This window comes from Lytechinus variegatus, chromosome 6 (assembly GCF_018143015.1).
Source record: "Lytechinus variegatus isolate NC3 chromosome 6, Lvar_3.0, whole genome shotgun sequence".
Classification (NCBI taxonomy): Eukaryota; Metazoa; Echinodermata; class Echinoidea; order Temnopleuroida; family Toxopneustidae; genus Lytechinus; species Lytechinus variegatus.
The window spans coordinates 38,559,119-38,585,615 of record NC_054745.1 but is presented as its reverse complement, the minus strand read 5'-3'; the positions used below and the strand labels follow the sequence as shown (position 1 = coordinate 38,585,615).

The 26,497-nt window shown below is 38.1% G+C and overlaps 1 protein-coding gene across 1 annotated transcript; it reads left to right on the top strand.

The window, feature by feature from the left end:
* Positions 1-1,864: 1,864 nt before the first annotated feature.
* LOC121417446 (F-box only protein 40-like) lies at positions 1,865-25,272 on the top strand. Its single transcript, XM_041611161.1, has 8 exons — positions 1,865-2,038; positions 14,205-14,389; positions 15,229-15,390; positions 17,595-17,807; positions 19,134-19,544; positions 21,231-21,530; positions 21,763-22,704; positions 23,248-25,272. The coding sequence occupies exons 2-8, from the start codon at positions 14,207-14,209 to the stop codon at positions 23,503-23,505; spliced, it is 2,469 nt and encodes an 822-aa protein (XP_041467095.1). The 5' UTR covers positions 1,865-2,038; positions 14,205-14,206; the 3' UTR covers positions 23,506-25,272.
* Positions 25,273-26,497: the final 1,225 nt, after the last annotated feature.

The following is a 26,497-nucleotide window of genomic DNA, read 5'->3' as shown; positions in this document are numbered from 1 at the left end:
GATATTCAAATTCATGTTCATATTCTCTTAAGTATTACCCCGTCTGTCTTCCATTTATCCTCAAAGAGGGTGCTGTACAATCTTGAACGCATTATTCCAGCCTGTAATTGAATGTGATTTGAAAGATGAAGAGTATATAATCATACAAACAAAATACTGAAAATTTCAGTGTAAGCAGATGAGAAATAACAAAGTTATTACAATGCAAAGTTTTGCAGGCATTATTTCACTGAAATGTTCATGTCTTCATGAATACATGTGCAGAGAGCGAGGTGATGATGTCATACCCCATTAATTTTTTTTTTTAATAAAATTATTTTTGATTAATTTTTGTCCTTAAAAGAAGAGGTCAAAAATAATTAATCTACTGTGTAAGATGACCTCCGCTGCAACTTATTTGTTCATAACTGAGACAAGTATGCAAAACTTTGATAATTCTGATTTGATGTTTAAAAAAAAAAACAGAAATGGTGGAAATGACTTCAACCCATCTATTGCAAATTCATGACAACATACTCCAAACTGCCGGGTTTCACCGAATATCATACTGAATTTCAAAATTTTATAACTTCCATTATTGCTTATCAGATTTAATTAGAGCTACATAAATGTTGTATTTTTGTTCCTTCATATGTAATTCTTATTAGCAAAATGTTTCCGCTTTTCATACAACAGTTGCGTCACTGATAGCACAAACCAATCAAATCATACTGTACCTTTTGAATTCATTTTAAAAATGTGAATGATGATGCTTGTTAGACTTTCCTCACAATATTTAAAAGTGTATATGTTCATGATCATGTTTTGATTATTATTGTTACCATGCCTTTCCCTTTAAATATATATGTGGAAAATATAGAAGTTTGTTTTCTTTTTCATAATTTTCTAGGAGCTTGTGGAAGAGGGAAGAGAGATGGAGACTGAGAGTGTCTGATAGAGAGGGAGAGAGAAAGAGAGAGAGGGGGGGGGGGGGAGAAAATCACTAAAAAGTTAAGATTTATGAGGGGGAGTGGGAGAGATCAAAAAACTACTAATGGAGAATTAAGATGGGAGAAAGAAAGAAAGAAAGAAAGAGAAAGAAAGAAAGAAAGAGAAAGAAAGAAACAAAAAAAAGAAGGAATGGAAGAAAGAAAGAAAAACAATAGAAGGTATGTAAGGAAAGAAAGAAAGTGGGAGAGATCAAGAAAGAAAGGAAGAAAGGAATATGGTCACAAACAGTCCATGGGATGCGGGGGAGGGGGACTGGGGCAGTATACAGAGGGTTTTTTTTTTTGCTCTGCAGAATTTCCTCATTCACTCTACCCCTGACTATTTTTTTAATTGTTTTTTTTTTATTCATGGAATTGCATATAAACCGGTTTCAATAACACCCCCCCGGGCCCCTTCTAAAAAAAAAATAGCTATGCCTCATGGCGAATTAATTTTATTCACACATATAAAGGGCCACTCATGTGGATATATCGAATGAAGAATTAGATGTTGCAAGTGCTTGCACTGGAATCGAACACATGATAAAAGACCAACCTTTATCTTTGTTTGGGGGTTTTCTCTCTTTATCTTTTTAATTCTAACTATACTGATGTTCTTTGCCACAATTCCATGTGACATTCTCGTACAATTATGTGCTATAATATGCTTGTTTGAAATGATTGCAGAATTTGCTTTATGAGACTTTATTGTCAATGTACGACTGATTTGAGAGAAGACAAAAACATAAAACTAAAAATTTAGAGGACCATGCGCCCCCCCCCCCCTCTCTCTCTCTCTCTATTGCTTGGCTTTAACCTTGGGGCCTTTGCTAGGGGCAAACCGCAATCGATTGCGCTGATAACATGCATATCGTTGACCTTTGACCCTCAAGTCCGTAAAAGGTAAATAAAGGGAGAAACATCCGAAGTATTTGGCACGGCATCGAGTCAAAACAAAGGAAAAGTGAATCGAAATCCATGAATTTGCGATTATCAAGTTGAAATGCATCAGTTACCCTGATTCTGGCAAGCATATTGAATATAATTTCACCCCGGAAGGCAAGCGGAAAGTGAGTATAATTCCATTATTGCCGATGTCTTTTTGTCATGTTTGTGCGAGTGTGTCTGTTTAGTGCTTTGTCATTCATTCATCAATGATGTTCAATGTTCACGGAGTGGCGCCCCGGCCTCGCTCGGTCTTCGTCCGTCGGGGATCAGCTGGGCAGTGAGTAGAGCTGCCGAGTGAATGAGTGAGCGAGTGACGCCTTCTGAAAGAACGATGATGTAGCCTTGCTTTCACCAGACAGCTGGCAGCTGTCTGTTTCGAGGAGTTTTTTAATTTCATTTTTATTTTAAAGTTTATCCTCGTACACAGACGGCTCGCTATCGTGCAGCATAACCTTGTTCATTGTAATTGAATGAGTATCGTGCAGCCATTTTTAGGGCCAATAGGGGACTAAATAGATTCCCCCGTCGGGGCTCTTCAATTTTGTCTTTTTTTAATCAAACTTTTGAAAATTAATGGGACCGAAATGCAAATCAATATTCCCTCTTGGTAAGCTTTTTCGATATACCGGTATTAGTAATACCGTTCGGTATGAAAGTCATACCGGTATGGATACCGCCGTTGAAATTTCAATACCGAAATACCGTCATACCAAAAGTTGAAAATATCATACCGGTATTTTCTTCTGTATTGTCGTTTATGGGTATTTTTACAGTAAAATTAAGCCAAAACAATAAGTTCTTTGGCTCTCTCAACGTATTTAATGAAATCAGAATCCAATAATCTAACCTCGAAATGAATACATCGCCCCTTAACTACTGTCTGAGCTCCGTTAGCCGCTGCATAAGGCCTCGGCCCCACCGCTACTGATACTGGGGTGCATGTCGGCTCAGCTCCATGCACTCGTGTACACAGCTACAGTAAACAACGAAGTCGACAGAGACGGAGAGCATTTCATGAAGAGTTTTTTTCAGTGGTTTCAACAACAGATTTGCTTTCCGCCAATCACATGCGAGGGTTTCATAGCTTGTATCATCCCTCTACACAAACAAAATCACTGAAAAAACTCTTTTTGAAACACTCCCTAGCCTGCCTTTTGACCACGTGGTGTATTGCGGGGCTTCAACAAAGTATCAACCTTGGCTTGGGGCGTTGACAGACAAACCACAGTGATTAACACTTGTTTTTTCTTTATGCAAGTTTTTTTTCTCGGACTGCTCTTAACTTGTATCAATGGGAATATCCACTGAGTTTTTTTTTTTTTTTTTTTGGGGGGGGGGGGGTGCTGTGCATTGACAGACAAACCACAGGGATTAACACTTTTTTTTTCTTTATGCAATGTTTTTTTTTTCTGGACTGCTCTTGACTTGTTTCAATTATGACAAGTTTACTTTTGTACTATAAGCCTGCTACAAAAACCGTCTGACCCCCCCCCAAAAAAATAAATAAATACATAAAGAAAAAAATAATACATTAATGAATAAATAAATTAAATATGAAAATTAAAAAATGACAGAAAATGTTGATAAAATTAACAGGAAAAAAATGTTATGCCATCCCTCTTTGTTTATTTTGATCTGTGAAGTGATTGTAAATGGAAGAAAGTGGCTGAGAATATTTGTGTGATTTGTGATGGGTGTTGTATCCGTTTTGTGCATGTGCGGTCATGAATAAAATAAAACTAATTATTGGATTGATTGTATGATGGTCTCGTGGCGTGATAAGATGTTGATCAACTAAAATTTGGCATGTGTGAAAGATGAAATTGAAAAAAAAAGAGGGGAAGATCGAGATTCGGAGAAGAGGATGTTGATTGTTCGTGGTAAGAGAGGGGTGGTGACGGGGAGAGAATGGGCCGATGGGAAAGAGAGAGTGAAGAATTAAGGGGCTTGGGAGATAAAGAAAAACAAAAGCAAGAAAAAATGAGTGAGAAAGAGGCAGCCAGGGATAAGAAGTTTGGGGGGGGGGGTTACTTTTAGACAACGTGGAGATTCACAAGAGGGGGGGTCAACACAATGGACATTTATAAGAAAAGTTATGTACGAGACGTCAAAATTTGAGGTCAACAAACTTTGAACCTTCGACGAACACGTGTTGATGTGAGTGGTAAACAAAAGGGGCGAATCTGAATGTGAATGAGTGGGGTCAGTTCGGTGAAGGGAAAATCACGCAAATATCCTTGACAGTTTTAGCAGGGAATTTAGGTGCTTGGAAGTTAGGGCATGTACACATGTTTAGCAAAGTAAGTAGCAGTGAGTTTGTGCCGTGTAGCATTTGGCAACTTGACTTATTGATTTCGTACCATGTGCTTGCTGAGATAATTTTGCACACATGCACAGGTAATTCACAGCTCTCGTTGGGAGAGAGCATGATCGTATAACTTTTGGTAAAGAAAGAGAAAGTTTTTGTCAATGAGAACGGACCATGCTGAGCATTCCTCAGCTGACCACAAGCATCCCCTCTTTATCCGAGGCCATATCAGGGCTAAACAAACATTGGACACTGTTTGTACAATAAATTGGGAATTTACTCGGTATTAGTCGGTATACCGGTATTGAAGCTATTAGTAATACCGGTATTGAAAATATCAATACCGAAAAAGCTTAACTGTCGCACAACTTCACTTCTCTGTTTTATCCCAACTTATATAATTAATAAACATATCATATGGCCATTGAGTCCCCTGTACAGATCGCGCTAGAACTTCGGTCTCTGTATTTGGTGAGTGAAGCCAACGGAGTTCAGCTTAAAGGAAACCAAAACCCAAGAAGAGAAGCAATCTTGTTGGAAAGAAAAATATGAGAGGAACAATTAAAACCAAGTTTCATCAAAATCGGTTTGAAATAAGCAAGTTATAGACGTTTAAAAAGTCTTGTTTTACTCTCTATGGGGATCCTCAAATTGGCAAACGTGCTTCAAAATGGCTGATTTTGTGGACAACTCTCCAATAGTTTTGTACACAAATTTTCAGATTTTCCCCTTTATTCTACATATTTCACATTATCTCCTCATGACCTTGACATATATGTAGTGTGAATTTTATTTTCCCATGACATATGTTGTGCTCAGGAGGCGGCAAGATGCAGTTTGAAAGATAATGATAATTATCTTTCAAACTTTATGACATACTAGTAAGGACCAAAAAAATAGAATGAGTTAAGAAAAGGAAGAAGATTTTGAAATAACACAGAAGGTCAAAGAACAAAAAAGAGGAAGAGGAGGGAGAATAATGATAATAATAGTAATAGCGCTTTTCATGAAATCTATATCAAAGCGCTTTACAATGTAGAACCTTCGAAATATACAAACAAAAGTGAGATTAGAAATCATATAATAAAAAAATTTAAAGTAAAAATAGAAATAAGGAAAGGATATTGAGGGGATGAATTAATTCTTAATCCTTTAATTTAACACTATAGCCCTTTTTTTTTCTTTTCTGTCATTATTCTGTGCAAACTGCTTCTTACTTACAATAGCAGCGATGATATACATGTATGTATACCCAGTTGTTGGGTTCTGGACTTGTAATCAGTTTTAAAGGCATTTGCTAACATTGATTTGACTTTAAAAAAATCAGAGCTGCGAGGTCCCAATTGTCACCTACGCCTGTGATATGTTACAAAAATGAAGCCCAGAAAAAATTGCGCGCGATAATCATTTTTTAGTGCTTCAAAAAAGTGAAATATAAAGTGACCGGAAATACCATCTTAATTTCATCCATACACTTACATTGTATGTGTTGTAATTATTATGGGCACGATAGAAATTACATAAAATCTTCAATTATAACGTATCAAAAGCATTTCTTTCGATTTTTTGTTGGTTTCAGAGTTTTTAGGTTGACAGAAAGGCATTCATGTACATATTTTAACTCTCCTTTGATTCTTTTTTAATTACATGTCTACAACGTGAGCATATGCCTAAGTTAATACAGACTTTGGAAAAGTTAACAAGTATTAAAAATCACATCAACTGTTAGTACACATAGTTTGGCAATTATAGAGAACAAAATTAAAGAAGATTCTACAACGATGGAATTTGTATTCTTGTGTCATCCAAAGACGAGAAAGAAGGCAATTTTATTGGTTATTTATCGACACCCCCTCCCCATTCTACAAAGTAATAGTATTCCTTACAGCCTTAACTGATCTAGAGCTCCTAAGACTTTGTTTGAACAGTGAGCTGATTCGATCAGTTGGTTTGAGACTGTCCCCGTGAGTCACAATACGCATACAGTGTATAGTAGATGGACCAATATTGAATATATCAATATATCAATAAAGTTGTTGGAGTGATTGTCACCTTTTACTGTAAAATCTGCTAGAATTTGCCATCAGATCATAGTCTTATTGTCTGGGTGGACTTGACATTTAGCAACAATGACTCAAAATTGAATTTTGTATCCTCTTTAATTGTCATTTTCCTCATGGCATCCCATTGCATAGTAAATTTATTTTGTGAAAACTTTTTTCTATTGATGCATGCTTTTGGCAAATATGTCTTGCATGAATGAAGTATGTGGGTAACCATGAAAACCCCTTCCATCTGAGTAGAAACCTACATTATGAATTGAGGAGGGTATACATGTGGTCATTTTCAAACAAAAGTGGACATGGGGGTGAAAATTAAAACTTGCTAGAAATCATTAGGCTTCAATGGTTTTTGAAACTAGACAACTTAAAGTATATTTTCCCATTTCATTTACATAAAATTATTAATTATGTCTTGAGATACAGTGAATTTTATGCAAGGGAAATTAAATATTACAAAATGTTGATTTTTTGCATTAAAATTCACATATTGCCTATCACAATATAAAATTTGTATTAGATGCACATTTGTTGGCAAGATACAAGCTGTGAATTGTATCTAACTCCTAAATAGCAAAAAAAAATTCTGTGAAGTGTTTTTCTGAAAAAAATTGGGTTTCAAAGTTTTCAAAACTGGTTGTCGTGTCACTCACGTTTTAAATGCAAAAAGTTTTCTAGAGCTGTGTATTCTTAAAATTAATTTATCCCAGTACTGGAGCAAATACAGTTTATCTGTACCTTATTGTATATAAAGTAACTTGGTCCAATGTGTTAAGGTAAAGCTAAATTTAACTGTTAAAGTTGTGTCGTGTCACTCACAATGTCGTGTCACTCACGAAATGTCGTGTCACTCACAGTATTATATTGTGTATAAAAAAGGACATCCAGTAATTTTTGAAGCGTTTTACCAGGGATACAGTCAGAATGTTGTTCCTGACATCATTTAGGCCTATTTTAGGCTAATAATTTCCTCCATCTTCCTAATTTCACTCCTTTTCATGGAAATATTGAATTTGACAATGAGTTCATCTATTTTCTCTCCTCTCCGTGGTTGCCTTGGTTTAAAAAATCCTGACAATTTTCCATTGGTGTGAAGACTCGGATCCTAATTCATATTTTGGTGAATGTACTGTGATTATGAATATAACAACATAATCAATCAACGGGTCATTCCGTGTCAAATCACCCAAAAATAAATTAAAATTAAATCGCACCATCTCAGAATTCGTTCATTTTTGGTATATAGGGAGTTTGACATGGCCCATGTCCACATATTTTTTTTTAGCGCAATCGGATGCACGGTTTTCCCGTTATGACACGCCCAATTTCGGTGATTTGACCGAAAATGGGCGCGGCCGCCAAGTTTTAAATGACCGTGGCTCGGTAACCGATGCACCAAAATCAGTAAAAATGGTATCATTGGATAGGAAATTGAATGAACTATATGAAAAATGTGTTATTTTTTATGTAGGGGCAATATAATGAGTGATGACCTTTTGACCTTTGCATTGACCTTGAATTTGACCCCCGGGGTCACACTATTTTGAGTAAATATTTCAATATATGAATACCTTACATTATTTCTATATAATATTAAAAAACTGGAGGTGTATTATTTTTTGTTTTTGTTCCAACTTCTCTCGAAGAAGGCATACTTTTTGCAAATATTTTTACTACAGTCCCACACATACTAATTTCTGTATTGTATAGTGAATACACATAATGTATGTTGATACGAAGTATCTCAAAACTTTGTTAATTACTGGAAATTCCCAAATTTTCCATGTATGTAATGATGTGCATGCCTGCAAATCAGCATTATGAGGTAGGTCCATGAGAAACATGAATTACACTACCTTAATACATTTTACCAATCTTCCGGGGGGCAGTCAAATATATTGCTGTACACACGTGTGACAAAAAAATGCATTTAAAGGTGTGGTTTTACAGTTTTGGATGCAAGCCACGCATGCACTCGTTAAGGATGTCAAAAACACCAATTTTCAAAAAAGGGGTAGTTTTGAAAGACTGGTCAATGGTCAATTGCAGGGTGAAGCGCATTTAGGGTATTTTTTTCCAAAGCTTTGTTATTAGACTGGCCAAACGTGTTTAGGGTATGTTTTTTTTCCCCGGGGTCATATTCTGGCGACGACTTGTTTAGGGGCCAAAAGTGTAAATAGTAAATAAAGCCCGTGAAAAACTTGTTTACGGGGTTATTTTGCACACAGAGAAAAACTCGTTTAGGTGGTGTTTGGAAATAATTTGGCCTCGCGTGTGTAACTGTACAGTGCTACATTTGACTGCCCCCCCCCCCTACCCCAGGACCAATCTTGTACTGATCAGAGCTCAAGAGAATGTGTCCAATGTGGGTATATTTTTGCAATATAAGTTTCTGAGATGACATATTTCTGAGATGATGATGAAAAGACGGAGCATTAATCTAGCACAATGTTTTCTTCTCCGACCCAACACATATCTTCCTTTGCTAGCCCATGAGGATGCATAAATTTGACAGGATAGTCTCCAAACTCTTTGGAGATCTCATCTACCGTACTAATCCAGGGTTAATCATTTTAACTATTATAATGTTTTATACCCTCGCAAATTGGACTGTAAACACGTAGCTTTCCTAGCGAAATAAATACATGTACCCTGTTTTTGTTATTTAAGTGTTTTTGACACCCTTATTACTCATGTAAGTATAACTAAGTAACATGCAATATCTTGAAAAAGAGATGTATATTTTTTACGTTTTTTGGTTGCGCATGTTATCTACTTGTCAATGGAAGTCCCCCCCCCCGTCTAACTTCTGATCACTAACCAATGTGTTCCCTCGATAAGTTGGACAAATTACGTACAAAACATGTGCTATCTGAATAGTCACTCATGAAATGGTACATCTATAGCATAAGATATCTAGGCAAGTGTCCAAGCAAAAAAAAGCAAAAAACAAATAAACTGCTGTAAGTTGAGGAAAGAGCTGGTTCAGCAGGAACAAGTGTCTTATTATCTTATCAGTGAATCTGGTTACATGTAATTCTACATACATTACAATTTATGAAATGCCTTTTTGGTGGGGGGGGGGGGGGGCTCAGCTCAATGGATCAATTTGTATACATTGTACACTTTGGGAACAATCCAGTACATGAAACCCACACAGTGAAAATTTGTTTACATTACAAAGAAATTACAGTGGGTCATACATGTATCTGCCTCATATGGTAATTATGGGCAGGGAACTATTCCTCCATGATAAAACATGTTATTACTGTTTACTGAGTTTGGCTGGACATAAACTATATGTTTAAGAACAGTGGAAAGACATGAATTGTACAGCTTCAGTAAAAGAGTGCATCCATCCCTTATTGCATCACAAGTATTGAATGCACGTTCACTGACCCAGCACAAATAGATATGTGTGGGACTGTAATGAGAATTTTTGCAGTAAGAAAGCATATTTTGAGAGTGGTTTTAAGACAGAGAAAAAATAATACACTTCCAATTTTTTGATATTGTGTAAAAATAATGTTAGGAATTCAGATATAAAAATATTGACTAAAAATAGTGTGACCCCGGGGGTCAAATTCAAGGTCAATGCAAAGGTCAAAAGGTCATCACTCATTATATTACCCCTACATAAAAAATAACACATTTTTCAGATAGTTCATTCAATTTTCTATCCACTGATACCTTTTTTACTGATTTTGGTCCATCAGTTACCGAGCTATGGTCGCTTAAAACTTGGCGGCCACGCCCATTTTCGGCCAAATCAACGAAATTGGGCGTGTCATAACGGGAAAACCGTGCATCCGATTGCGCTAAAAAAAAATATGTGGACATGGGCCATGTCAAACTCCCTATATACCAAAAATGAACGAATTCTGAGACGGTGCGATTTAACTCGTTGGGTGAATTGACATGGAATGACCCCAACACAAAATTATGAATGTATCAAGAGAAAAACCACTATACTTTAGCAATGGACATACAATGCATAAAGGGTTGGTGATGGTGATGGTTCAAGTCATACCTAGGTATTACTTGAACATTCTCTGTCTCCATTTACAGAAATGAGCAGAAAGTTCACCTTTCTTTTGAGCAATGTTATTTCTTTGTTATACTCATAGCTAGAAAAGTCAGGGATCCTTTTTTAAAATTTGCAGAAATTTTAGTGGTAAAGTAGTGTACATGAGATATAAGAGATCACCATGAACACCAAACATTTTTTCAAATTTGGAAAAGAAATATTTTTTCTTTTCCTTCTGATTGATTAAATCAACCTTTTCATTTGCCATAAAGCTTGTATTCCAGGACATGAAATAAACAAATTTGCAAGATAACATAAACATTTCAGGTGAGAATGTACTGAGATTTGATAGAACATTTTGGATATTGCTTGAAGCAGCTACATGCCAAGTTAAAAATCATTATTTGTTCGGCCACCAATCATACCGCTAGTGATTAACTACATGTAGGCTCTGAACAGCAAACTACATGTACCGTAAGCAGGCCGATGTGTGTTCAGAGCAGATTTGCATTTACAAATATTCATTACAACAAAATGATGCATGTTCATGTAGGTCCCAGCAAGTCCCAACTGAGACCGCATTTTGATTTGAGCAACTTTGATGGGTTGCCATGTACCAGTAGTTCAATTTTTTTTTTTTGGGGGGGGTACCCTGATAAGATCAGAGCTGGACCTCGAGGGGAAAAAGCTATTGAGGTATAAAGGGAGCCTGGTTGGGATGCTGAATTGGATTTTAGTGTGACATCCAAGGGCTTAGAAAAGGAAAGGCTAATGACTTGTAGTTGTAATAGTAGCAGACTGCAAGAATCAGGTACTGACTGCGTCTTTCACCTTGTGGCTTTCCCTGGATTCCCGTGGTATGGTATATGATCAAATAATCAGCAATGAAAAGGCACTTACAAGATTCCAGCTAAAAGCATAGCTCTGAATTTTGGTACAGTGCCTACATGTACTGCCTTGGGAGGGTCCACATACAAGCACTGTTCAGGAGAAAACCTATGCTTGTTGAGTAGAATTCCCAAGTTTCTCAAGGATTTGCTGATAGTCCATCTGAAGTGTGCAGCAACGTGATTGTGGTTTGGTACCAAAAAAGACATTGAAACTGCCATGTCCTATTTGGACAATGCCTAAAATATTAAAGGAGGATAATATTGTAATCCGATATTTCAAGAAAGAGGAGTCATACATGACATCATTGGCTAACAGACCATGCCAGATGATGTGAGTGACTATTGAGAATACCTTTCTTACAAGGAAAAATTATTCCATCCGTTGTGAATGCTGAATTATATAAACCCGTAAACTTTCATATACAGACAGGGAGAAAGAGTTAAAGTTTTGAATGATATCAGGCCACAAAAAGAATGTTTGAGTTGATGTCAATGCCAAGACCTCATAACATCTCCTTCAAGTGCCCCCTCTCCTCTAAAGAGGTGAGTGGTAGAAGCCCTAGTGTGACAATGTGGTATGGTATAGGGAATGTGAGTTGATGGGCAAATATGACCATAACCCAAGAATAAAACATCTGGATGACATATTCTGAACTTTAAAGAAAGCAGTTATTATGTAATCAAGCTTGTTTTTTGGTTAATGGTATTTTACTCTTCAACATCATGCAAAAAATACTTTCAATGTTGAGATAAATGTTGTATTTTTGCACTTGTCGTGTCACTCACGTTTTGGATGTCGTGTCACTCACGGTATATAGGAGGGTACCATTTTCCATAGAGGTTTGATTGATTTTGACTATATGTGTTAGATAGGTACACTATTTATGTCCATTTACTGGTACTCACAGTACTCCATGACAACTACTTGGGCACGAATCAAACCATATGTGTTAGTGGTCAGAAACCCATGTCCAAAATTTGTCGTGTCAGTCACGCACCGTTTTTTAATCATATCTACTAAACGAATTGTTGAATTCAAATCAAACTGCGAGTGGCCCATGCCAGTCCTACATTGTATATAATATAGTAGTCATGATTGATTCGTAACCTTTAAGTTTAAAGATATGAGCCCTTAAACCTCTCTGATTGTCGTGTCACTCACGTTTGAAAATGACCATGTGTAGATCATACATGTACATGTACATGTGCCATTTTATCTTGTATGATTAACACTAACAATAAGAATGGTAAATTCATATAAAATGGTAATAATCAATATTCAATAAAATGGTTCTTTTTTGTATAGTATAGAAAAGGGGAATCTCAGAAGAATTTAGCACGACAAAAAAAATATTTGTCAATGTTATATCTGTGTCTACTTAATCTCTATTTATCTGTTTATTTATATTTTTTTTTGCTTTAATGTCCAATACCAGTCGAAAGCAAATTTCTTTGTGATTTGGATGCGAAGACAAAATAAAATGCCTTGATGATGAGGATGATGGGTTCTTGTATAGCGCCGGTAAATGCCTCAGCTGGGTGCTCATGGTGCTTGCTCAAAAATAGCAAATACATGTACATGTATCTCACAGATTTCAATGTCTTCAAACAGTTCTTAGAATCATCATTCAGTTCGAGTACTGTCCTAGTAACGCTACAATTGAGTTATCCTTGCGATAATGTTCAGGGTGCTACATAACTTTCTAGAAGCGCTTACCCAGTTGGGCAAGTAAATTTTGAAATAGTTGGAATATTCTTGCCCCCAAATCTATTTCACTTGCCAGTATAATCTTAGAAAACAAGTTTTACCGAGAGCTTCAAAAGAAAGTTTTGCAGTTTTATCATCCATTGACCTTTTTCTCTCTAGGCGGTTTCAAACCGCCTCGATCACAAGAATCCCCGTTAAATTACGAGAACTTTTTAAGGCTAAAAAATACCCGTTAATTATTCCTGCATTCACACCGCCCCGAAACACATCCTTCGGGATAAGTTCCCGAAGTTACGAGCATGCGCAGTGTGGTCTGATAAGCAGGCAAGGCGGGAGATTCAAAATCACTTGCCCAGCAGCCACCCACGCCGCCGAGCCAACGACACGCTGGGATAAAAGTTACTGTAATTTGCTTTCACATCGCCTAAATACCTGCGACCTTGGAAAAATCCCCACGAAAGTTCTCGTAATTTCGCCAAGTACCTACTATTTAGCGGGTATTTTCTTTCGGGGAAATTACGCGTAGTTTGCTTTCACATTACCAAAATACCTGGTATTTTCTGATCGGGGTAAATTTCCCGATCAGAGAATACCTGGAACTGGCGAACTTCGAGGCGGTCTGAAACCACCTTCTTTTGACATGAACTGATCATTTCTTTTTTCAAAGTGATTTTATCTTATCTACCATGACCAAAATTGGGGTAAAAAACTCAATATCATATTGACTCTAATTTTGGTCATTCTACTGGGAGAATTTTGCTTTTTACCGTGTGAATGTTGCTTTCCCAATTCGGGCAAGTACTTTCGGTCTTTGCTTCAAAACACGTGCCCAACTCTAACTTTTACTTGCCCCGGGCAATTGGGCAAGTGCAGAGCTACCAAGTCTCACGCATTGTGCGTGAGACTCACGCATTCAGGGTCCGTCTCACGATCTCACGCATGGCACCCATTTTTCTCACGCATCGGGACCCGACAGAAATAAAAGAGAAAAAGTAGCATTATTCGCCAGATTATACGACTGGCCGACCGCCTTCGCGTCCAGCCCGACACGCCAGACGAATCAAAAGTGCAGTCAGCGCACAGCGCTACGTGATACGATGAATAGCATGCGTGCATCGCATGGTTTTGAAGCCCATATCTCATGCGCGCGCACCTTTTCGCAACGTACGAGTGTAAGTACTGGCCGCGCGCGCACAGAGACGTCGAGTCTCACGCATTACATTTTTTTGAACTTGGCATCTCTGCAAGTGCAAGTGTAGCACCCTGATGTTGTGTCTTGTGCATATTCACTCTAGGCATGGTGGTGGAGGTAGAACCGGACCTTCCTCACAGTCACTGCGATAGCTGCTACAACCGTGACTGCCAGGTCTCCCCGCAGCCCGGCAATGCTTGTTCTCTCATCAACTGTGAGGTCGATTGTGGCGCAAGGTTCCATCGATGCAAGGAGGAAGAACATCGTCTACTCTGCCCGTACACGAAGGTGAGTTTTACGGTACCAGCCACACTTCCATTCACAAAGTTTCCTGACAAATGTATAGTCCTAATACAAATGTAAAGCCTGCAATAATAAATGTAAACTCAGTAGCGGACCATGACCCAAAGGAGACAAATGATTGGAGGGGCACTGTATTCTTTGTGAACAATGCTGTGCCCCTCCAATGCCTTGTCTCCTCCGGGTCACAGTCCGCAACTGTGTATACTGGTACTAATTAGTGTTGAATTTATTATTAAAATGTCACAGTTTTCAGCCACAATTTATGAAAAGACCTATAAGTTTTATTATCTCCACTTCCTGAGGAGCATTCAAACAAAAGTTAAATTTCTAGGCATACATACAATCGCATACATTCGTATTTCCGAAGGTTCGTAATTCTGAAGTTCGTAAGTCCAAAAACGAAATGAGGTTTGTAATTCCGAAGGTTCGTTTGTCCGAAAATAAAGTGAGGTTCATAATTCCGAAGGTTTGTTAATCCGAAAACGAAATGAGGTTCGTTAGTCCGAAAACGTAATGATTAATGACCTTATTTCGTTTTCGGACTAACGAACCTTCGGAATAACAAACTTTATTTCAGATTAACGAATCTTCCGAACAACGAATCTTATTTCGTTTTCAGACTAACGAACCTTTTGAACATCGAACCTTATTCCGTTTTCGGATTATCGAACGTTCAGAATAACGCCACAAATGTTCGGATTAACAAACCCTTTTACGTTTTCGGATTAACGAACATCGAGGTATAGGCAATTTACGTGTTTCGGAATCACGAAGTGTAACTCATACAATGATGCATGTTCTTATCGGTTTTTCCCCACTCTTAGACTGAATGTGTGAATGCTATTTATGGCTGCCCAGTGGAGATACAAAGACGTCATATATGTCGCCATCTGGAGGTGTGTCCAGCTAGTGTGGTTAATTGTACTATGGAATGGAATAGGTGGCCTGTTTACGCAAGCGAAAGACAGCCTCAACAACCGCTACAGGTACGTCCATGCCGCTTGCTCAATTTTATTGTATTCCAGGAGCAATGGTTTAGAATCTGGCCCATATTCTGAAGTCACAATTAGGGGAATGAAACCTTTGAAACAAATAGGCTTGTGTAGAAACAGAAATATCAAAGAATAAGAATAAAGAAAGTTTGAGAAAAATCGGACAAATAGTAAGAAAGTTATGAGCATTTGAATATTGCAATCACTAATGCTATGGGGATCCTCACTTTGGCAATGCGACAAGGATGTGTGATGTCACTGATGAACAACTTTCCCTTTGGTGGACTATAAAATACCCTCAAAATGTCACTTTTTGCTTTTTTTCATGATGATACAAACTTTTTATCCACGATGTATTCTTAACCCTAAATAGACTGGGCTATTTCGACGCCTGTAAAAGGACGGGGGGGGGCTGATTCAGCCCCCCCTTATGATCTCGGCCGTTGATCGCACGATCGCGACGAAAATTGGCACACGCGTTACCCATGGCATTATCTACAAAACAATAACATCAAATTCGGCGAAAATCTCATGTCTCATTAATTATGCTAATTTATGCGTAAAATCATAAGTTTGCTCTAATTAATAAAATAATGCCCCTGAAATGCTAATTTTTGTTTCACATACTCTAGATAGGCATCTGATCAAATTGATTTTTAAAAAATTTCAAAATCAAATTTATTTTCTTATGTATTCTATTGTTTTCTAAATTTCTTATGTATTTCTTTGTTTTTCAACTTTTTGTTTTGTATTGTTTTTTCAATGGAAATTGTCGGGGACTTTATTTTGACCATAAACAAGATAAAATTAACCGATTTTAAGCAGTAAAAGGAAAAATAATGAAACATTTATGAATTTTGGCTAAGAACACTATTTGCATTGGATTTGTACACAAATTCACGTTTTTGAGTAATTTTGGGTCTGCATGCACTTACAAAATGTTGCGTAATTTTGGAACCGCGTACCTGGGGGTCACTATTTTGGTCTCAAAAGTTGCGCGAGACTTGAAAGTAAAAAGTCAGGGAGCAACGCGGTCAAAAAATTTCGCGCAGCGGATTTATCGCGAAAAATGTCGAGGGGGGCTGAATCAGCCCCCCCCCAGTCTTTTTAGGGTTAAAAAATATGTATTACATGCCCTCATGTAAACAGAACACATTATGTATGGATAGATGTGATAAAAGAGGCAATTCTAGTGAAATATATACCAAAGTAATGGGAGAGTTGTTCACAAGTGACATCACACATCTTTGTCGCATTGCCAATTTGCTATCTCCATAGCATTAGTGATCGCAATATTCAAATGCTCATAACTTTCTCATTATTTGTCCGATTTTTCTCAAACTTTCGTTGATCTGTTTCTTTGATTTTTCTGTTTTCACACAAGCTATCATGTTCCAAAGGTTTCATTCTCCTTTAAAGGTACATGTAAATGCCAGTTGTAACAATATCAAAATGTGTTCGTACAAAATCAATGAAATGACCACCAAAGTGTCTGTATTTGAATAGAAAGTGTGTGCCAAAGAATTTGGAAGAAACTGTGTAATTGCTGAGAAATTAGCAAATAAGCACAGGATTCGGGAAGAGCGTCAGGCCCGACGCTCTAAGCAATAATTCTCAGCAATTACACAATTTCTTCCAGAATCCTTTGGCACATACGTTTTATTTATACAAACAGACACTTTGGTGGTCATTTCATTGGATTCTGTACGAACTCATTTTGATATCGTTACTAAATCTAGCATTTATGTTTAATCAGGCATGTTGGGTAAAGATGTATTTCCCAGGGACTCGGTTTTAAGGGGAGTGAGAGTGATCACTCCCTACCGCTCTCCTTAATCCATTTTTGATAGAGCGATTTATCACTTGCCTCACCAATTGTGTCAGTGTCAGTCCATGATCAAACTGTTCGAGTCATCCTTGAAATCTTCATTCGCTGTCAGGGTTTTGTAAATAACACACAATTATATTGTAAGCAATTAAACACATTTGCAAGAAATGACATTGAAAAGTTCAGTGAGATAAATATTGCATAGATCGATATCTGATTGCTTGATTGGTTGTGGGTTGTAACTTAGTGTACGTTCCTCCATCCATTTTGAAATTGGACAAGAGAGCTCCCCTTGTAAGAAGAGCTTTTTATTGCTCCCCTCATAATTATAAAACTGAGTCCCTGATTTCCCCATTATAACCCTTCATAGGTAGTACCAGATAACTACAATCAGCTGGACATAGCTCTGGCCCTTCGGGATCAACGCATGCTGACAAAGTCTATGAAGGCATCAAAACGGACCCGTCAGATTCTTACCAACGCTCTCAATCGTCGTCATCCTGCCGTGCCATTGTCGGCTCAGCTCACGAACGATGTTCCCGATTCGGAAGAGGAGCAGAGGGAGCTTGTCAATTTACTTCAGGTTAATGAGACTTCTATGAGTATAAAATGCTGGTTATGGTAGCAATTTCAAAATGAGTTACAACAGGATCCAATATAATCGCTGCACATTTCAGGGGAACAGTTTTTAACGTGGTTGTTGGGGTGAGCTGGACATAAAAGAAATCACATTCAGGTGATTTTGTATGGTTTTAGAAAACCAAAGGCCAGTTCTGCAGTCCTTTCAGTTGTGCCAAATGATTATATTGGAAAATTTTCATTTGCTGAGCAATGAGGAGACGAAATGTGGCAAATTCCAAAGTCTCCTGGTATTGAAGCACCTAGTTACATGTATGAAATGAATCAGTTTTTTTTTTCATGGGACACGCCATGGATTATTATATTATGTACTCAAAAGAGAAATTATAAAAGGGAAATGTTTCAAGATCTAAAGTCAACAGTCCTGATGCATTATACAGTGCATCCCAAAAAAAACGAAACCAAGATTTATCGATGATTTGTCATAACTTAATCACAAATACAATAGACAAATGACCTACCATTTTAAAGCTTAGAATCTCCTCTTTCATCTGAAATTACTTAGATTAATTCTCATTCACGCATGAGTGAGCAAAAACAATTTGAAAAGGGGATACAAAAAAGTCACTTGGCGGGCCGTATCTGTGTTTTCAAAAGAAAACCCCATTTTTGATAAGTTCAATATCTGCTCTTCAATTTAATACCTCAATTACAGAAATTGGTCAAGAAATAACAAAGTTCTGGTTATTTGAAATAAGGCTTGAATTTCAATGATTTCATAAAATGAAGAGGTTTTACAGGCTAGCGTTCAAACTCACTCGACACTCCGTTTTGTTGACGATCAGTCGTGCATCAAGTCTTTTGTTACCATGCGATTGCTTCTGTGGGAAACCGGTGAAAGCACGTTTATTTAATGAAATTATGGAAATCAAGCATTGTTTCAAGGGATCATAAATTTTTTACTTCTTGACTATTTTCTGTGATTAAGGTGTCAAAGAAAAGAGCAGATATTGAACTTTTTAGTCATGTGATTTTCTTTTTGAAATTAAGATACCCCCGCCAAATGAGTTTTTGGCATCCTTTCTTCGAATTGTTGCTCACTCATGCATGAATGAGGAATAATCTAAGTAATACTAGATGAAAGAGGAGATTCTAAGCTTTACATTGGTAGGTCATTTGTCTATTTTATTTATGATTAAGTTATGATAAATCATCGCTAAATTTCGGTTTTGTTTTTTCTGGGACGCACTGTATTGCATAACGTACACAAGACTTCCAGAGATGTTTCGCATCTTTATGTATTTTTTTAAATTCGTTTTCAAATATTCAGGTTATGCAGGATGAGAAGGAAGCAGCCGATCGCCAGAGAGCTCGTACTCCGCCCGGTCTGCAACGCAGCATATGCAATGAGCTCTACCGAAAAAATCACGAAAGCAATGGCACCGTCGCTGAACCAACCTTCCAGGAGCAATTGCCTGTCCCCAAAGACCCCTTCATCCATTGCTCCCACTGCGCCCGGCGCAGGGAACGACTTGACCGTGTCATTGCTTCCAAAGCGGCCATCCATGATCCGTACAATTATGATTTGGATGAAGAAGATGATCCCTCGGTGGGCGATTACGCTATGACACCCCTACCTGAGCACCAGAATGGATTCATCCAAGAGGGGGATGGGTGCCCCAATGGACTGGACCATCGTGAAGGGAGGGAGGATGGGGTATTTCATGAGGGACCACCTGAGGTAAATATGACTAGCTCAGTGTCTTGTTGATATTCTCATTTCACATCATTAAGTGATATGTATAGGTGTGTGTCACATTATAAAGAATTATTTTCCTACTATGAATGTACAAGAGTATTCTAAAATAAATGATTGGTCAGCTGGTGCTCGCCAAAAAAAATACATTATGCTTTTTTTCCCTTAGGAAATGGTCAATTTCATAGTTTGAATACTATATACATGTAGGAACGCCTTGATCACCTAACAAGGTGGATACATGCCCCATAAAATCCTATTATTAATGTTAGACCAACTACGATTAGAATAAACAAGAACTATAATACCAACTCCTAGTAGACCAAGTGAATGTAATCTTGATGGATATTTTCTGGGGCACGTTGCTTAAAGAGTTGCTTTTAAACTCAGGTCGGAGATATTAAGGGCAAGTTCTGCTTTAACCCTATCTAGGCCTGGGTATTTTGGGAGTTCATATGGCTGGGGGGGGCCATGGTTTATGCAGATTTCCTGTATGAATTATGCCTAATTTAGCGTCGGGCACGTGTATAAAAATGTCCTATGCTGATGCGCGCTTTTGTCATAGTGCGCCAAATTGATGCCTGTTGCCGTGGTTATATACGCTATTTTATTCATGAGTCCTCTGTTTGAAGAGTGAAGTCATGAATAAAAACAGTGGACTCATTAATAAAATAGCGTACTAACCATGGTAACAGACATAAATTTGCCGCACTGTGACAAATGCGCGCATTAGCATCGGGCATGTTTTATACACGCGCCCGATATGCCCTAAAGTAAGCGTTATTTATACAGGAAATCTGCATACACCATGGACTTAACCCTAAATAGACTGGGCTATTTCGACGCCTATAAAACCTGGGGGGGGCTGATTCAGCCCCCCCTTATGATCTCGGCCGTTGATCGCGCGATCGCGACGAAAATTGGCACACGCGTTACCCATGGCATTATCTACAAAACTATAACATCAAATTCGGCAAAAAATCTCATGTCTCATTAATTATGCTAATTTATGCGTAAAATCATAAGTTTGCTCTAATTAATAAAATAATGCCCCTGAAATGCTAATTTTTGTTTCACATACTCTAGATAGGCATCTGATCAAATTGATTTTTAAAAAATTTCAAAATAAAATTTATTTTCTTATGTATTCTATTGTTTTCTAAATTTCTTATGTATTTCTTTGTTTTTCGACTTTTTGTTTTTTATTGTTTTTTCAATGGAAATTGTCGGGGACTTTATTTTGACCATAAACAAGATAAAATTAATTGATTTTAAGCAGTAAAAGGAAAAATAATGAAACATTTATGAATTTTGGCTAAGAACACTATTTGCATTGGATTTGTACACAAATTCACGTTTTTGAGTAATTTTGGGTCTGCATGCACTTACGAAATGTTGCGTTATTTTGGAACCGCGTACCCGGGGGTCACAATTTTGGTCTCAAAAGTTGCGCGAGACTTGAAAGTAAAAAGTCAGCGAGCGACGCGGTCAAAAAATTTCGCACAGCGGATTTATTGCGAAAAATGTTGAGGGGGGGGCTGAATCAGCCCCCCCAGTCTTTTTAGGGTTAATGGTAGGTTTTCAAAACCACCTTTGTGAATTCGGGCCATTGTGATGCTACTGTATGCCCCACGCCTCATTGCAATTTGATTGTTGAATTTTATTTTTTAGGCGGACAGATCGCTGAACTCCACATTCTCCAGCGAAGAATCGGAGGTCCAGACGCCAGCTGTCTTCGTCACCCAGTCCACCACCGGTGACGTCTCCGCAGCACCAACTAGAGGCCATTCAAAGCCAATCATCATCCAGCCGCCAGCTCTGTCATCATCAACAAACAAGATTCACAGGTTGTCTTCGTCGTCAAACGGGTCGCTAGATAGTAAACAGTCATTGAGTCTTGATCTCTCATTGGAGTCTATTACTCGTTACCAGGCCAAACCAGATTCCATGTACACTTTCTTGTGTGCACAGGTATGTTGTTTGATAAAAAATAGAGAGAACTTAACTACTCCATGTTAACCATACAGTAATTTGTAGTGTTGATGATCAAGACTGGTGAATTACTGGAAGAAACAGAGATAAGAAGGAACCCACTGAAGTCCAGATATATTAATGTTTCATGGAGAATGATCTATGTACTCCCCCTTTGCCTCCTATCTATCTTAAAGATAATGAAACACTAAATTTTCTTTGGTTTTTCTAGGAATTCCGTCGGGATGAGTATCCTTACCACTTCCAGAATGTCCACAGTGATATCCACGGCGGGCTGAACGGTTGGATGGAGCAACGGTGTCCGCTAGCCCCCTATGGCTGCACTTACTCACAACGGCGGCTCTACCCAGGAACTCAAGGAGCTCACATCATCCACAGCGAGAATCTAGAGAGCTTTGGTCTGTGCCTTGAAGAATCCCAGCGTGAGAAAACAGAGGTCTCAGGAAGTTGCGCCGATACCAGCCTATCTGGAAATCCTGATGGCCGGACTGGTGACGGAGATGCCCAGGAGGGTGAGGATCAAGGAGAACACTACAAATATCCTAAGCTTGATGCAGAGGTAACTTCAAAATCATCAGGATGTAAAGATATGGGTTCTGAACATGGTGATGATGAAAGGACAAACTGTGATGTTCATGTAACTGATAGCAATAATGATAGTCTTCACAAAAACAGTACAGAATCAAAGTGCAATGCCTTCCAAGATGGGATCAATGACAAACCAAAGGACGTTTCAATGGACAGTGAGTTCTGCATTGACCGAGGATCGAGTGAAGAGTACGTCTCTGAAATATCAAGTATGGACCAAAGCGGGGATACAGATAGAGAAGCTTCCAAAGAGTTCAAGGGTAGGCAACGGGAGAAGAGCAGTACTGAGGATTCCCCAAAGGAAGCATTAGAGGTCGATATGACGTCTGGCGGTAAGGTTGATTATACAGAAGCAGTGTCAAAGGACATTGGAACTGACTATCTCAGCCAACTGCCGTTTGAACTGCTGCGATACTTGTTACGGTTCTTGGACTGTTTTACGATCAACCACCTTGCAATGGCTTCGAAGCTCTTGAGACAGGTCTGCTGTAGTCTTCTTGAGGAACGTGGGATGGTGGTCCTGCAATGGGAGAAGCATAAAGGACACTGGGACACAACCATGAAGGTAAGCTGATCTGTCGCTCTTGACAATAGCTTCCCATTTTCAGAAATGAATGTTCAGGTGAGACTTGTATTCTGGCAAGGCAAACAAAAATGTGTCATTCTTATTGGTAAAAATATAGATAATCCAAGAAATCATTGATATTTAACTCATTATGAACACATCAGCTTTAAGATTGAGGTGTAGTGCATTACGATGGAAGCAAAGGTTCATTGACTTTTCCCAAGATTCCTTGCTTAACCTGATATGGTCTTTATTATTTTCCTTTGAAGCATGTGTCAAAGAAACCTGGGGGGCGTTTCATCAATATTTTCGTCCGACAAGTTGTCAGATCTGACAACTTTCCTAGATTCTGATTGGTTGAGAAGCACTGTTACTATAGTAACTGTCGGATAAAACAGGACTTGTTTGATAAAACGTCTGACAAGTCCTTTCATGAAATGCTCCCCTGACCATCAAGACCATCTTGTAAGATTGCTTTTCTTTTCTCCCTTGAGTGCACTTTATGTAGGTTTCACTGTACTTTGTCTTGTCCATTTTGCCCAGGTGTGGCACTTTAGCACGGCCTTCACTCCGGTTAAGTCCTGGGGCTTCCAAGACAACCCTCCCATTGCCGAGCACCTCAAACGATGTCCTTACAATGTCCGCAACACAGCCACTCAACCAGTCAGGGTCATGGGTCATGATGTGCCAAAGATCAAGCTTGAATCTGCCAACGATCCCCAGAGACAGAGGGAAGCCGAGTCTGTCCAGGCCTGGCGACCTCGACGCAGGAGGCTCCTGGATCAAGATGACGATTGGTAATACTTGTTATTGGTCTTCTGTGTCTTGGGTCAAGCTTGCATTGTCATTGACCTTAAGAGAGAGTGGGAGGAGTAAGTTGGTCAGGCCTGGCGACGTCGACACAGGAGGCTTCTGGATCCTGATGATGATTGGTTATGTTTGTGGTTTTCTGTTTCATGGGTGAAGGTCGCAATGGCCAATCACCCTGAGAGAGAAGCTGTGTCATTCAAGGCCTGGCAACCTTGGTACAGAGGACGCTTCATTGTGATGATACTTGTGATTTATCTTCTGTTTCATGGGGCAAACTTGCCTTGGTTGATGACCCTGAGAGAGTGAAAGGTACTGAAATGATCAAAGCACAGCAATCTATTTTCAATAGGCTGATCATTAAGATGATTAATAATACTTTTGATTAGCCTTCTGTCCATGGATCAAGTTTACATTGTCCAATGACCCTGAGAGTGAGAGAAAGAGAGAAGCCGAGTTGATCGAGGCCCAGCAATCTATGTACAAAAGGCAGATCATAAGGATGATTAGTAATAGTTCTGACTGACCTCCTGTCTCATGGGTGTAGCTTATATTGGCCAATGACCCTGAGAAAGGGAGAGGCGCCATGTTGGTCAAGGAATGGCGACCTATTGATTGGTCAATGATCTCTCATTCAACCATAATAGTAGGTAATGTTCTCAGTGTTATTCTTGTCAACTCATCTTCTCTCTGTATTAGGGCGCAATAGTAGGTGATGGTAATGTTCTTACAACTTCAATTAGGCAACTCTTATCTCAAATTATAATATCACTGTACTACTCTTCATGTAGTCTTGTTCAAATTTTCAACAATAATAGTGGTTATTTTAATGATGTAAATGTATAGACAACAGAGGTATTGTAATGGATCATGAAAATTAATCATGATCATTTTATCAAATTGGCAACTCCTTTCTGAAATTGAATTGTGTTATTGATAATACTCCTCATTTGTATGCACACTTTAGAAATCGGCAGTGCTAAGAGTGACTTGTGTACATGTTTTTCATACATTTGATAAGCAGAGATGCACACCATAAAAGATCACTTTAATGAATCATTATCATTTTTATTAAATTGGCAACTCCTACAGTATGTCAAATTTAATTGTGATCTTTGTAATACTCCTAATATACATGCCTTGCTTTAAGTTGGCAACGCTAGATAGGAATATGTGAGATATAGAAACACAGGTGCAGGACACCAAATTCTAAAATAAAAAAAAATAAATGTACATTGTTGTTGATTGTAGCAGTGAAGCAAATATGGATTAACTGCCAATTTGAAGAATGAGAAATGATAAAAAAGGATTTAAATGATGAATTATTCAAATTTATCGACATTATTTTACATTTGAATACTGTGGCTGACCTTGTCATAATATCCTTTTTTTTCCTTTTTTTTTGGTTATTATGAGCACAGAAAAATGACAATGCCATGTCAAGTATTATATCTGTGATTTTACTTTGCAATGATACATGGATTTTTCATCTGAAGTTAACATGTTTATGGGAGTGGGTGATGTTTCCCCATTGTCAACAACTCTTCCACCTGTAGGGGTCCATAACACAAAGCATAGCTTTCCTCGTAGAACATTTTTTTAATGATTGATTGCATACATGTATGTGTAATTATTCAAGATAATCAAGCATACAATGAATCGCTAACCTTGTTATGGGGCGCTGGTTAACTCTTCATGCGTTCACCTGTAAACCCCCTGTGTGTTGCATTGTTTTAGGGTCTCATTCACATTCGTGCCATGAGTCACAGACTCCTAACAATAAACCTGGCCATGGTATTGTTTGTGAGGAGGGTTTTATTGATTTTATCCTCTCCCTTTTCAATGAACTTCCTGGCTGTGATCAGGATGTATTGATTTTTTGGGAAAACTCAACGATTCTGTAATTTGTAAACTGCGATAATCCGTCGAACGCTAAACTAATGTCGCACTCGCGATCGATCGGTACACATGTACGGTATACAAAACCCAGGCTATACATTGTAGCTAGCCACGCTCCGGGGCGTGCAATTGTTCGAAAAACAATGGGACAGGGGACGTCTATGGGAAATGTGTGGTTGTGCAAAAATGCGAACGAAACACGCCTACGGATGTGCAATAATGCGAACGTAACGCATGAAGAGTTAACCTGCATTAGACATTTAGGGAAATCGCCAAATCGGTCATACCCGGCACTTGTTTATTTTTCCAGTTTTAATTTTCAGAACCATATCATTTTGAGCATCAAAATATCTTTTCTGTTACTGAACTTCAGAAATAGACGGATTTACTAGTGTTTATCATGCATTCTTTGTTCCAAATCGATCAAAATGTAAACCATCTTGATTTAAATCACTGCAAATATACGTTTGATATCTAAGTTGATATGGACTTCCATCTTCCAAATAATAATTTGTAATATTTTGCTGCTCAAATAATTAATTTTAAAGCAATAATAAGCTGTATTATGATGGCTTCCAAGTGTTTAAATATGTTTCAATTGTTTTTTAAAGCTGTGTCATTTTATTAGTTCATAAGGCAATGATGTGATTCTTATAAAAGAGTTCAGGTTTGGGTTGGTCATGTATAATAGTCATCTCTCTCTTCCCCTCCTGTTCTCTCTCTCTCCTTCTCTCTCCAACTATCTTAGCATCTATCAATCATAGTTTATGTTTTCTTTGTTAGGTATTGGTTCTTTAGCATGTATTTTGATTGTGAACATTATACCTAGATCTTGCCATAGAGTTGTGTGATTTCTTGAGTGTCTTAGAATTATGAGAATGTTGTATTTTTTCAGTGCTTCCTGTGTTATATCAATATATTTAATGCGTGTTTATAGGGTGTTTTAATACTTTGTACATGTAGGATCTTATTTTCTTTCATTATAGCTTTGTTTCTTGTCTTATCTTGAGCAAAAGATACACAGAAGATGGGTGTACGTGTGGCCCATTCATACAAACATTCTGTTACTCTCGCAAACTGGAAAAAC